At 37.0% G+C, this 12,275-nt stretch overlaps 1 protein-coding gene across 3 annotated transcripts; it reads left to right on the forward strand.

Annotated features, from left to right (window-relative positions):
- The first annotated feature begins 52 nt into the window (after positions 1-52).
- Positions 53-11,801, forward strand: LOC124163177. Of its 3 annotated transcripts, none has more exons than XM_046539912.1 (7): positions 62-137; positions 239-357; positions 3,952-4,067; positions 6,091-6,244; positions 10,051-10,164; positions 10,259-10,305; positions 11,613-11,801. In XM_046539912.1, exons 3-7 carry the CDS (start codon positions 3,969-3,971, stop codon positions 11,646-11,648), a joined length of 450 nt encoding a protein of 149 aa, XP_046395868.1. In that variant the 5' UTR covers positions 62-137; positions 239-357; positions 3,952-3,968; the 3' UTR covers positions 11,649-11,801. The 3 variants fall into 3 exon arrangements, with proteins under 3 accessions (XP_046395875.1, XP_046395868.1, XP_046395883.1); XM_046539927.1 differs by having other exon boundaries at positions 73-137; positions 11,633-11,801; XM_046539919.1 differs by lacking the exon at positions 239-357 and having other exon boundaries at positions 53-137.
- The last annotated feature ends 474 nt before the right edge of the window (positions 11,802-12,275 follow it).

Below are 12,275 nucleotides of genomic sequence, written 5' to 3' on the forward strand. Positions count from 1 at the left end.
GAAAGCGAATTCTCCGCGAACGCAGTGCGCTTCCAAGTTTATTTACGGCGCACGTGGGCGCACGATTCGGTAGGGGACGGTGTGCAGGTGTTTGTGTTGCTAGCGTCAGTTTGTGAATGCCGTGATCTTCATTTAGGGTAATCTCCATTCTACTCCCTAGCTATATCGTGTTTGAATATATGTCCTTGCAGATGTGTGCCCACTAGCATCGCACGCTATACCACACTAATATTTTCAGGTGTTTTGAGGGTTGAACTTTCATGATGGCTAATAACGATGGTTTCTGATGGAAGGAACTACGTGATAAATCATTGTCAGATTCCAAACATAGTGATGCGATAAAAATTAGCAAGGAAGGTATTTAAATTTGGATGCACATGTGCATATAAATATTTGCAAATATGTTATATTTGATATTTATCATCGTATGGATATATGTATATGTGTACTTTCGTGGTAGTGGTCCAGGAGATGGTGTTGCTATAGAACCTGCTTTTTTCGTCTTCATGAGGGAATATAGGATGAGTGGCAGAAGCACTTTGCGGCATTTTGACGTTTGGGCTGTAGAGATATCTCGAGTAAATACTCTTGTGGAGGGGGCGACGACTGCCCGATTCGTGGGAAGGAAACTCCTTGAAATATCTTAATCACGGTTATTAGAATTGAATTGGAATAGATCTGAATGAATTGGTGACGCGAGAGGGGAAGGGAGGGTGGGATTAATTAATTAAATAACTTAATAAGTTTTATCTCCTTATAAAATTCTGCGCGCAGTCTTGAAAATCAGGGATGAAGGCACAAATAATTTTGTGAATCGTACAGTGTCCATGAAAGAGTGATCCACAACTTCTGATTCCTGGGGAGGGGCTTCTCTCGTGGGGACAAGCACTTCCCCAGGGAGATAATGTCTCCCCTGGGGGAGGACATTGTGGGGAATGTGCTTGAGGGAGACCTTTCCCCCCTGATTCCCACCGCCCTGAACCCTCTCCCCATAAATGCCCCCTCCTTCCTCTTCTGAGAGTACATATACTTCACATATTTGAAATTTGGTGGTTAGATGTGACAGAAGGCCAGTGGCGGATACAGATGGGGGGCGCGCGCCCCCCCTTTGCGGGGCCACCCGTATTGCCAAACATAGCAGAACCATAATTTTAACTTTTTTATATCATAAGATGGCATTGTCTTGAATGTGTGTTACATCACTTTAGTTAAAATTTCTGAAGCTCTGCATGTGACTTGATTATTTTTTATTGCGATAAAAGTAAAGGTAACTCAAGATGTCTTTTGCGCCCCCCCCCCCCTTGAATTTTCTCTGTATCCGCCACTGTAGAAGGCATGATTGACTAAGAATATGGAGCCAGAAGAGTACCCTTCATGATGGCAGAGTAGACATGTTCAAGAACTCGATAATGTGGGCACTAATATGAAAACACCTATGTTGGTGTAAAATCACCAGGAGGCATTGATGATGGTATGAAGGGATGAAATTGTATATTTTGAGTTAACCATGATATCTTTGTCCCTAAGAGCAACTTATCTCTGGATGAGCGACCTTTGATGAAATTAAAATATTCATAGAGATTCGTCAACATTCTTCAATGCTTTGGTAATTATTATTTCAATTTGATGTTGTTGTTTTAAGAAGGCTGTCGGTTTGAAATAGTAAATTTACCTGAAATAGCATTATCAGCATGTCAACTCAAGTAGGTATGAGTTAATATCATGGGTCTGATGCTTCAAATGCAATAAGTTGAGCCGGCTCAAAACTGGTATTTACTTGTACATTGATGAAAGCCAATTTGTATCTCTTGTTTGACTGATAGGTAATTACTAATGGCAGTTGAAGGCCAGAAATTATGGATTATATGTGTTTACACAATGCCAAGAAAATTCTATAGTTCATCAGATTAAAAAAATTCAGAAGAAACTTCAAATTCAGTTATGATGATTAACTCTTTAAGCTGTAAAAGCGTGTATATTATATTAAGGTAGGACATTAAAAATTAATAATTGAGTTAAATATTCATTGTGAGTGAGCGAGAAGGAGGATGGAACTTATGGATAGCATTATTAGAAGCAGATAATTTTTCTGGGTGCAGCCGCTAGTTGGTGTGGAGCTGAATCTCCCTTCCCTATTTCAGTCTGTTACATGCAGAGGACTTCATTCTGTGTGGCATGACTCACTCACTGGTGGGTCACATTCAGCTTCATCTTCTAGCCACTGCCTAGTTGTGGTGGAGCACTCTGTGGACTCCCAACAATAGGAACAGGTAGATAGGAAATTTATACTTTTCTCGGGATTCAGCGCAAGTAAGATTTTCCAAAAAATCATTTTTTTAGAAAATCTTACCTGTACGGAATCCCAAGGAAAGTTTAAATATTCTGTTTGCCGGGAAAGTGTTAAATCTTACATAGGTAGATAGGAAATTGAGGAATTTATGGTAGCCACTGTTCTGGCCCACTGCAGTAGGGAAATGTAAGTGCAATATGCCTCTAGAATGCATTTGGACCTACTGCCAAGTCTCAGTGTTACTAATTTCTTATAATTCTAATTGATGCAGCGACATAGCCCAAAAGTTTTTATGTAACATGAATTTCTTATAAATCCATCCCCTGCCACTAGGATATTAGTCTGAGGCCTTTGTCAGATAGACATGTAATATGAGCTACCCAGGTGTTAACAATCCTATTTATTTTCAAGTACATATTGTTATCAAATTCCATTCTGGCGTGATCTTAGGGAGTATTGTCGTGTGACACACCAATCACAAATAGTGGCTAAACAGGGATAGCTGCAGGTGGTAAAGTCACCATTGTATGCATAGGCGGATCCAGGGGGGGTGGCACGGGGGCACGTGCCCCCCCCAGACCCTCAAAAATATGCAAGATTTTTAATACGGTCCCATTATCGTTGCGTTCGTTTTGTTTTATGAGGTATCCTTGTGCCCCACACAGAACAGAATCCTGGATACGGCCTTGCTTGTGCCTCCTTCCTCCAGAAAAAAATCCTGGATCCACCCCTGATTGTATGGGCTGCAGGTATGGTGTAACTCACCAGCCAAAGTGTTAAGTTGCATGAACAGGGTGGTTTCCTATAATTTTTTTTGCCTAAATCGAAAGAGTCTGGCTGCTGCTGTGTGAGGCCAACTGGTTGGGAGGCTATGAATGCCGCTACGATGAAGGCTGCTTGCTGCCAAACATGGCGGTAGCATAGAGTACCCTGCTAGCAGGTAGCACGTGGCTTAAATAAGGATTATTAATACTCTATCAAACGAAAGAGACTTTCCGGCTATAGGTAATTTTAATAGGTGATTATTAAGAGATGTTTCCCTGAGCTCTGTGCCTCATGCATGCATTGGTAATCTCAGACGATGTAAAACTCTTATCTACTTGTGTAGCATCTAGGTCCCAGTGACGTCACGTGGAGTGGCATCGCATAGGTGCCAATCTGGCCTTTTTCAAATGAGGTTAAAAATGACCATTAACATTTGTCTAAACTGGGTTTTCTAACACCAAATAGCACACAGGTTGTATAGTTTGCTCAACTGGTGTAGTCTGTGTACTGCCATCTGTGGATTGTCTTCTTTATCTTGAATAGTTACCTGATCGTCAGCAAACAGCATTGTATTTATCTGATGATCTGAGATGATCCCAATTCTATGCCTTGTGATACATTTTTCTCCTTCCATATTCTCAGAACGTCATCTATGCATACATTAAACAAGGTTGGGGATAGGGTGCAACACTGTCTAACTCCTTGGTTAATGACAGTTTCTTGAGTGATCTGTTTCACAGTGTCAATTACAATTTTGGTGTCTCTGTATAGACTCTGGGAAGCTTTTATCAGATGTTTAGGAAACCCTCTTCTCTTCATAATTGACCATAAAATTTCTCTATTAATACGATCAAATGCCATTTCAAAATTATTTTTATTGATCCTTTTTCATGTAGTGGAAGAGTCACATGGCATGCACCATAGCTTCGAAGGCATGGACTTAACATCTGCAACTAAGAACCATACTCAGTCAGTTCAGACCCACTGTTCAGGCCCACTGCAACAGGGAAATGTAAGTACAATGCCTCTACATATGGACCTGGTGCCTGCTATGCAAGTGTGGATGTGTTGATGGTGTGAAGTAGTGATGAGAATAGTAAAATTGTTGACTGCAAGCGAAAGGATTAATTCAGAGGATTCTTGGCTTGAAGATTTTGTGAAGGCATTTCTAATTCCACTCCTAAAATATAAAAAAGCTGTAGAATGCAGAGAACTGAGGACTAGGAGTCTAATATTGTTTGCAGCAACAGTGATTGTGAGAATCATTAATATACAAGTGGAGATGACGATTACATATTTGGATAAATGTCAATTCAGATTCAGGAAGGGTAGTTAATCTGAGATGTGGTCGGAGTGTTGAAGATCATAGTAGAGTGAAAGTTATAATGTAACGAGGACAGTTTTTGGAGTTTGAATAAGCATTTGATGGAGTGGATTGGGTGGGGTTAAAGCCAGTAAGTGCATTCGTCATAAAATAGGCATTGACTGGAAGGATAAGCGACTTATTTTTTATCTGCACATACCTCAGACTGCACAAGTGAGGGTAGTCGGATGGAGAAATAGGGTGGGAACGCATTGGCTGAGTTTTGAGACAATGGTATCCACTGTCGACATTGCTGTTTAATGTGTATACAGAGGAGATGGTTAGGGAAGCATTGAGCGAGTTAGACGGAGGTGTTAAAGTGGAGGGTTGATGGCATCAGTGAGGTTCACTAGTGATTAAGCGTTTATTAGCCAGTCAGGGAAAGGATTATAGGCACTTGATGATATCTTAGATAAAGGGTGCCAGGAATATGGAATGTACCCAGTGGCTTAGCCAGGAATTTTGTTCCAAAATCAGAGGAAGAAATTTCTGAAAAACAGGGCACTAAGTACACTTTGGTTTAAAGGGGGATTTAAACCACTTTTTATGGTCAAAAACTTTAAAACACTTTTCATAATTAAAAAACTTCACTTATTGAAGAAATCTTCTGTAAATTCATGATTTTTTAAAAATTTGCCTTCTTTTATGAAGCAAAGTTTTAGCAATAGCATTTTATATTTCTGGGGGGGTCCGGACCCCCTGGACCCTCTCTCTTGCTATGCCACTGAATGTAGCTTAATCATAAGAAGTGCTAAGTTATGCAATTTTTAAAATATTGCAAACAAGGAATGCGTACCTTCAAATATGTGCAGATCAGCTCAGACTTCAGTAAGTGAAGCAGTTCTATTGTGCATTTCGACTGTACATAAGTTGAAGAAAAAAACAAGAATTAGGATATCAGTAGAAGAATTGTTTTATCGTGCAATGCTTTCTTTAATGAAAGAGGTAATTAGAGTATCATTAAATAAATTTGCTTAGAAAATCTTACAAATCTTACTTTGTTAGTGAAGAGTCTAATTTGGAGTGTAGCGTTATTCAGTATTGAAACAAAGACTGAAAGGAAAGAGGACAAGAAAATTTTGGATGCATTCAAGTTGTGAATGTGGTGGAGAATGGAGATGAAATGGGTGGAGAGGGAAAGGAATGAGGAAGTGATAAGCATAATGCACGAGGAAACTTCCTAATGAGATAGGAGGAGACGCAGGGTCTTTGTGGAGCAAGCACCAAGGGTTGAAGGGATGCTGAAAAACGCGTTTGGGGGAAGAATGCTTGGGAAGTGGCAATGGTGGAGGAAAAGAACAGAATTTGTTGTGAGGGTGGATCAGGCATATGGTATGGCATATGAATTAAAGCATATCAGCCATGTTATGAACTGAAGGAGAAGCTCAATCTGGAAATGGAAAAAGGAGTACATAATTAATAAAATTAATATAAGTGCCTAAACCAATACAATATATATTGTCATCAGTGGATTATGTATTTTCAACATTTTTAATGAACCTGTTAATTTTTAAAACAACTTCTTAAGAAAGAAAAAATCAACAAAATTTATTTAAAAAATTATTCAATTTTGCTCAACTGTGCTCCATTGCCTGGAATAAACCAAAATTGTGACTTAATGAACTGAATTTTGTATTTTAATGCATCCATTAAGATATCTTTGCTTTTTTAGGGCTTTAGTTTCAACATGCCAACAAATTTTGAAAAGAGCATCCAGGTACTGCTTGACTTGAATCATAGAATGAAAGCATTGTCATTTTCTCCATCTTTAAATGAATCCCTTCATGATCAGCGTGCAAGGAATGATGAGGTTTCTGGCGATGAAGGTAAAAATTACATCCAGGTACTCTTTGAACAATTTCTTGCATGACAGAGGTTAGCAATACATTTTTCATAGTTGTCTTTTATGTTGTCTTGAAATTAATGGAGTTACTTGGATGCCCTACCCCAACAACACACATTTGGATATACATATGTATATATATTGTATTTTCATGGGTCACATACATATATATTTTTGTTATGTATTACATCTGTAGTACATATGTATTATTGAATGTATTTCCTTTGTATTGATACATATGTAAAAGTGGCACTTGTTACACGATAAGTACATTTGTATTTTTTGTGTATTTTGAAATTTGGATACTTATGTAAATGTGGTCAAAAATACACAATAATACAAATGTATTTATCGTGTAACACGTACCACTTTTACATATGTATGAATACAGAGGAAATACGTATGTAAATGTGGTCAAAAATACACAAAATATACATTATGTATATTTCCTGTAATACTTGGGAGGTAGATTTTCGTGGCGTCTTGCGAAACGTTCATAAACATTTTTTCCAGAAATAATATGTTCACAGCAAACGCCAGATTTCCCTATTTTAATGATCATTCATCCATTCGAATTTATACCCAGAAAGCTTAAAAATAAATCATATACTGGTCGATGTGAGCAAGGGTAGTAAATATGGCGGCTGTTTATGTTAATTTGTAAATGCACGCGAAATACAGACGTATTACATATGTAAAATTCAGTTTCTATCCGCGAAATATACACATGGAAAAATGGTTCACAATACATGAAAAATACAAAACATAGTACTTGCACAGATCAAAAGTAAAAGCGAAGTTTGATTTATTAAACAATATTTTAATGTAACTGTTTAGACAAAAAATTAAATTCTCAATTCCGCGGCTCACTGTCGCTAGGGAAGTGAGTGGGAGTGATACAGTTATAATCTCGTTGACAGTAAACCTCGGCCTCGGCATTTCGTTCGAGACTACGAGAACGTGCTGTAGGAGGAACTCCGGCATCTACGCTAATAAACAAAAGGAAATCCGTTATTAACTAGCTACTGATGAATAGTTAATTTTATATTTGTTTGTATTATTATACTTATTGGAAGAATTGACATAGTGTTTTAATCCTCGATAACCGGTGCGTGTGGATGGTGTGCTCAACCCGAAGCTATGTGTTGCTGGAAATGTGCTTCAATCCCACACGTTATTGCGATTCGTGCAAGCCAGCTCCAGCAGTTTCCTGTCACTGGATTATTAAGGTAAGGTATGATTTATCTTTTATTGTATTGTACGCCTACATAGACTACATTAATTATGTTATTTGAGTATATTTGGATACAACTATTGGCGCAATGTGGTCAACACATTGCGCCAATAGAGGTAATTATTTTGTTTATGTTTGGCTATTGTTTTCCTTTTTTTTGAGTTATGTATCGAGGAGACTGGTGTCCATTGAAGTTATATGGTAAAACATAGTAATGTCAATCTTGTACGTATAAATTAATAGATTATTCGTCGTATAGTAATTCCGTGCTTCGCGGCTGAAGTTACATTTTTTCTTCTCTTAATTAAGAGCAGAAAAAATTGTTTAAGGAATGTTTTCGTTCACGTGTAAGTTGTTTTATCGCTGTTTATTACCACAACCTACTGTATTGTAGTTCTTGCATTCCTAGTTATCCTATGCTTTAGTCATAACATCTTTGACCGTAGACTTATCAGCGTAGCCTTGTCACTAATAGATTCCTCGAGGTTCCGAGCGGTTTTGCTCTCTACTTCTAATTATTTAACGAACAAGAAGTATTGGTCGTGTAATATCGGTTCCCTTAAAGCAAAATGTAATATTTCTTTCATCTTGAAATGCAGTCAATCAAGGTGCATTTCGTCATTATTATTAACACAAGATAAATACGTAATTTTCATGCGAAAGTTTGTCATTATATGTAAGAAAAAGGTGCGTACGGGCCAAATTAATTAATTTTAATTTTCTTTTCATGCTCTTTCGCGCATACCCAGCAGGCGACGATGTAAACAGCTTGGCCTGGACAAGAGGAGAATGGATTACGGAAAAGACGACGAAGCAAAGCCAGAAGACCAGGTGGAATTGTTAATACCGAGGTAAGCTTTGAGGGAAATTTTTTTTTTACCATAATGGAGAGGTTTCTTAAAGTTAAGCCTGAAATTATCGGTTATGTATGAAATTTATTTGTTTGAAAATTTGATATCACAAGTTTATATTTTTTCAGTGTGAATCATCCGATACTAAATCATGGTACTAATAAATTAGTATAATGTACTAAATAAGCATACCAATGGATTCACGTTTTCCCTAGTTAATTTATATTTAAAAGTAGTCATATGATCTTTTCTCATATTTCTCATTCTTCTTAAGAGAAAGGCTATTAATTTTGTAAAATGAAAGCATATCCCCAAAATATATGATTTCTCAAAGGACAAGGTCAAATCTGTGCTAGTTAGGACCTCGACATAATTGGTAAATGAAAAAATTTAAAACTTATGTCTGGAATCTAGCAGAGAAGCCAAACTTTCATTTGCATTCAGAATACAGAATTAGTACTAAAATTACAGACTTCACAGAATACTGACTGCCTATATGAATTGATAAAAATAAAATTGAAAGGCCTTGAGCTCCTATTCAGATCTTACAAAAAGATATATTTTTGCATGACTTTTAAACTTGACATCTTCTTTTCTCCTTTCAGAAAGTGGCTAATTGTGCAGAGTTGGTTTCCTGAATTCAGGTTTCTTCTTGTGCAATGGGTTACAACGCTTGTTCCGTGCTAACATTTTTTTCTATTTTCCAACTCAAACCATTGTTTGTACTTGATTTATCTTTGTGCCATTTGCTTTAACTAAGTTTCACCTACTGTTTGCTGGCCCTTAATGCTTGTTAGCAATATTCATGGCCACACTTGTTATTTGTGTGTATTATTTTATTTTTCTCTTTGAATAAATGTTTTATTATCTGTACGTTCTGGTTTCCTTATATTTATTCATCCATTTGATCCATATTGATATTAAGTGGATGTGGGTCAGAAAATCAATATGTATAATTCGTGTACGAGGGCCTGCAGATACATATGTATATTACATGTAAGGATATTCAGATTTCCAATTTGTAATACGCATGTATACATACATCCTGAGGGACTTTTGAGCCACTTTTACGTGAAATATACAGACGTAATACAATTGTATTCCATTGTATACATATGTATAATTCATGTATGGGTATTCAGATTTCCAATTTGTAATACGTACGAATACATACATCCATAGGGACTTTTGAACCACTTCTACGTGAAATATACCGATGTAATACGATCGTATTCCATCTTATACATATGTATTTGGTCACGTTTTTTTTGTGTATTATTGATGTAATACAAATGCCGTGTTATCTGGGTAAGTACTTCGGGCCAAGATTTTTCAAAAACCAACAGCCTAAAAATTTCATTTTTTTCAAGTCTCATTACTTTCAATGGCACCTTGTTGGTATTAATACCTCTTAGCAATAATACGTCTGAGGTCTGATATGGATGGACAAGTGGCTTTTAGTTAATATTAATTATTTTAGTAGGCATTTTTGAACATTATTTGTTAAGCTGGTGAAATAAAAACTTTCTTTGGAGACCCGCACCTCAAAGATTCTGGGATTATTTTTCCTGGGAATCATGGGCTCTCTCCACCCCCATCTGAGATCCTCTTTAATCAACCACTGGATCTCTTCTATTTTTCATAATTTTTAATGGATTACTATATGCAGTATGTTATTGTCTATGAACATTTATTCCAATCAAGGGAAAGGAAATTTATCCTCTGGAAAGAAAGAGAAGGTGAACTATGCAACACTAAACACAGAAAAGACGGAAGATGCTGAGGATGAACTGACTCCTCCATTCTATCATCAGATATGTAAGATCTCAGTGACTCATATGAATAAACCTTAGGACTTGTGGATTTTTTTATATACTTTGCATGAAATATTCTGTTTTTTCTCTGCCTCTAGGTGAGCTGAAGGATGCCTTGAAAGATGCTGTCTTGAAATTTAACTCGGTAAGCCATTTTCCACTCACTTGTTGGTAGGATAACAAGAATATTGCAACCAAATCAAAAATTTTCATCTTTACATTTACTGATTGTTACATAATTTCAATTAACCCTTTAGTTGTGGAATTACATGGTTTTAACTACCAGCCTGTGTGGCAGAGAACCAAGTAATATTTTTCCTTCTAGCCTGGCCGAGTATTTTGCCAGGAGTGAACCCTTATAATTCAGGGCAACCCTTCCTTCTTTCTTACCAATGGATGGGCCTACATTTGGGCACTTGTCGTAGGCATATTAACAGCATGGAACAGGAAGGAAACAATACGAAATGGGCAGAACGATAGGAAATAAGGAGAGGCACCCCCTGCTGTGAGGGATGGCTGGGGAGAGTTAAGCTGCATTAGCGATCCCTACAGTGAGGGCAAGGGCACTTGGGCTCTACCCGGGTAGTTCTAAAAATTTTGGGAAACTGCCGTAGGTGCCTATACTATATAATCAAATGGTCAAACGTTTAAAAATGTTTTTCCCGCAGTCAGCATACAGAACGTTCCTGCAGTGTACGGGTTAATGGCTACTTTTGATAATGCATGGTTCTTTATTAACTATTCATGGACATATATACATGGAGGATGTGGCTAATTACCAGTAGCATGGAGTGGCAGTTTCAGTTGGTGAAGTAAAGGCCTACTTCTGTACCGGGGAAGGGTACGGGGGGTAAAACTATTGTGGAGGGATAAAGTGGAGTAGAGGGAGGTGAAGGGGGTATATTGAGTATATCTTCTACTTTACATGAAAAGATAATGAAAATTTGAAAAAAAAATATTTACCACTGAATTGTTTTGCAAATAGATACATATTTCATAGATATTAAAAAGAAAATGTATGTGTTTCATTGGTGACTTTAATATATAATTGATATCTCTCATATTGTTTATTCACTATCAACATATTTGTGGTATAATCCTATTCCAATCCTTTCTTGTGCATCACATTTATGCTTAAGTATCCATATTTTTCTGCATATTACATTTGAAAGATTTCATTCCTTTGGTATTTCATCTCACAATGGCATAACTGGGATACACATATTGAAAGCTCTCTAAGGATGAGGAGTCATCCCATCTATGTATAATCATTTTCAAATGATTATATACTGGAGGCATTGAAATTTCTGGCCCCAAAATGCAGATTTGGAATGTATATACATACATACATTACAAATATGAGACCATTTTTAGAGGGGGTTAACCATAATTTTGAAGAAATATACCTACATTAATGCATCTTACTCAAAAATCAAAAATAATGTCATGAAGTTTCTTAATTTTTCTTCCAGTTTTAATCGTCATTAAATCATGATCTGTGGATAAAAATGTAAAATTCTCATAATGTGTGTATGGCTGCTCTAAGTTCCAGCAGAGAAGATGCCTCATGCTTATCATCTTCTGTTAAATTTGTTTCATTTATTTGACTTCTTGTGCAAATAAAGATATTTTAAAAGATTAGATGGTCTCTTTCTGATTGATGTCCTGTTATTAAATTTCCTACGTACAGTGTGGTGTAGTATTCTAATTTAATATTCCCTCAAATTAGCAATCACCCTCAATCTGTGAGGCTCTTTAGCCATGGGCGGATTTTGGGAAGCGTGTGCCCCCAACGGATGCTTTACAGATAGATGATATTTTTCATATAAATGTTAATTAATTTTATATTTTAATATATTTGATATAATCCCCCCTCCCACCTCAGAAAAAAATCCCGGATCCGCCCTTGTCTGTATTAGACCTCCAACACTTATGTGCCTATGTGACTCAAATATTGGAACACAGTTCATAGGTGCTATTTTGCATGCTTTTGTTGGAGCTGGGACCAAGAATGATGCTATCCTCTTATTCTACTGCTGTCAGCACAGAAGGGCCAGTGTAAGAAGGTATTTTTTTACCCGTGAGAAATGTTCTTTAGCTTTTGGTCCTGGCAGG

The sequence above is a fragment of the Ischnura elegans genome, chromosome 1 (genome assembly GCF_921293095.1).
Source record: "Ischnura elegans chromosome 1, ioIscEleg1.1, whole genome shotgun sequence".
NCBI lineage: Eukaryota > Metazoa > Arthropoda > Insecta > Odonata > Coenagrionidae > Ischnura > Ischnura elegans.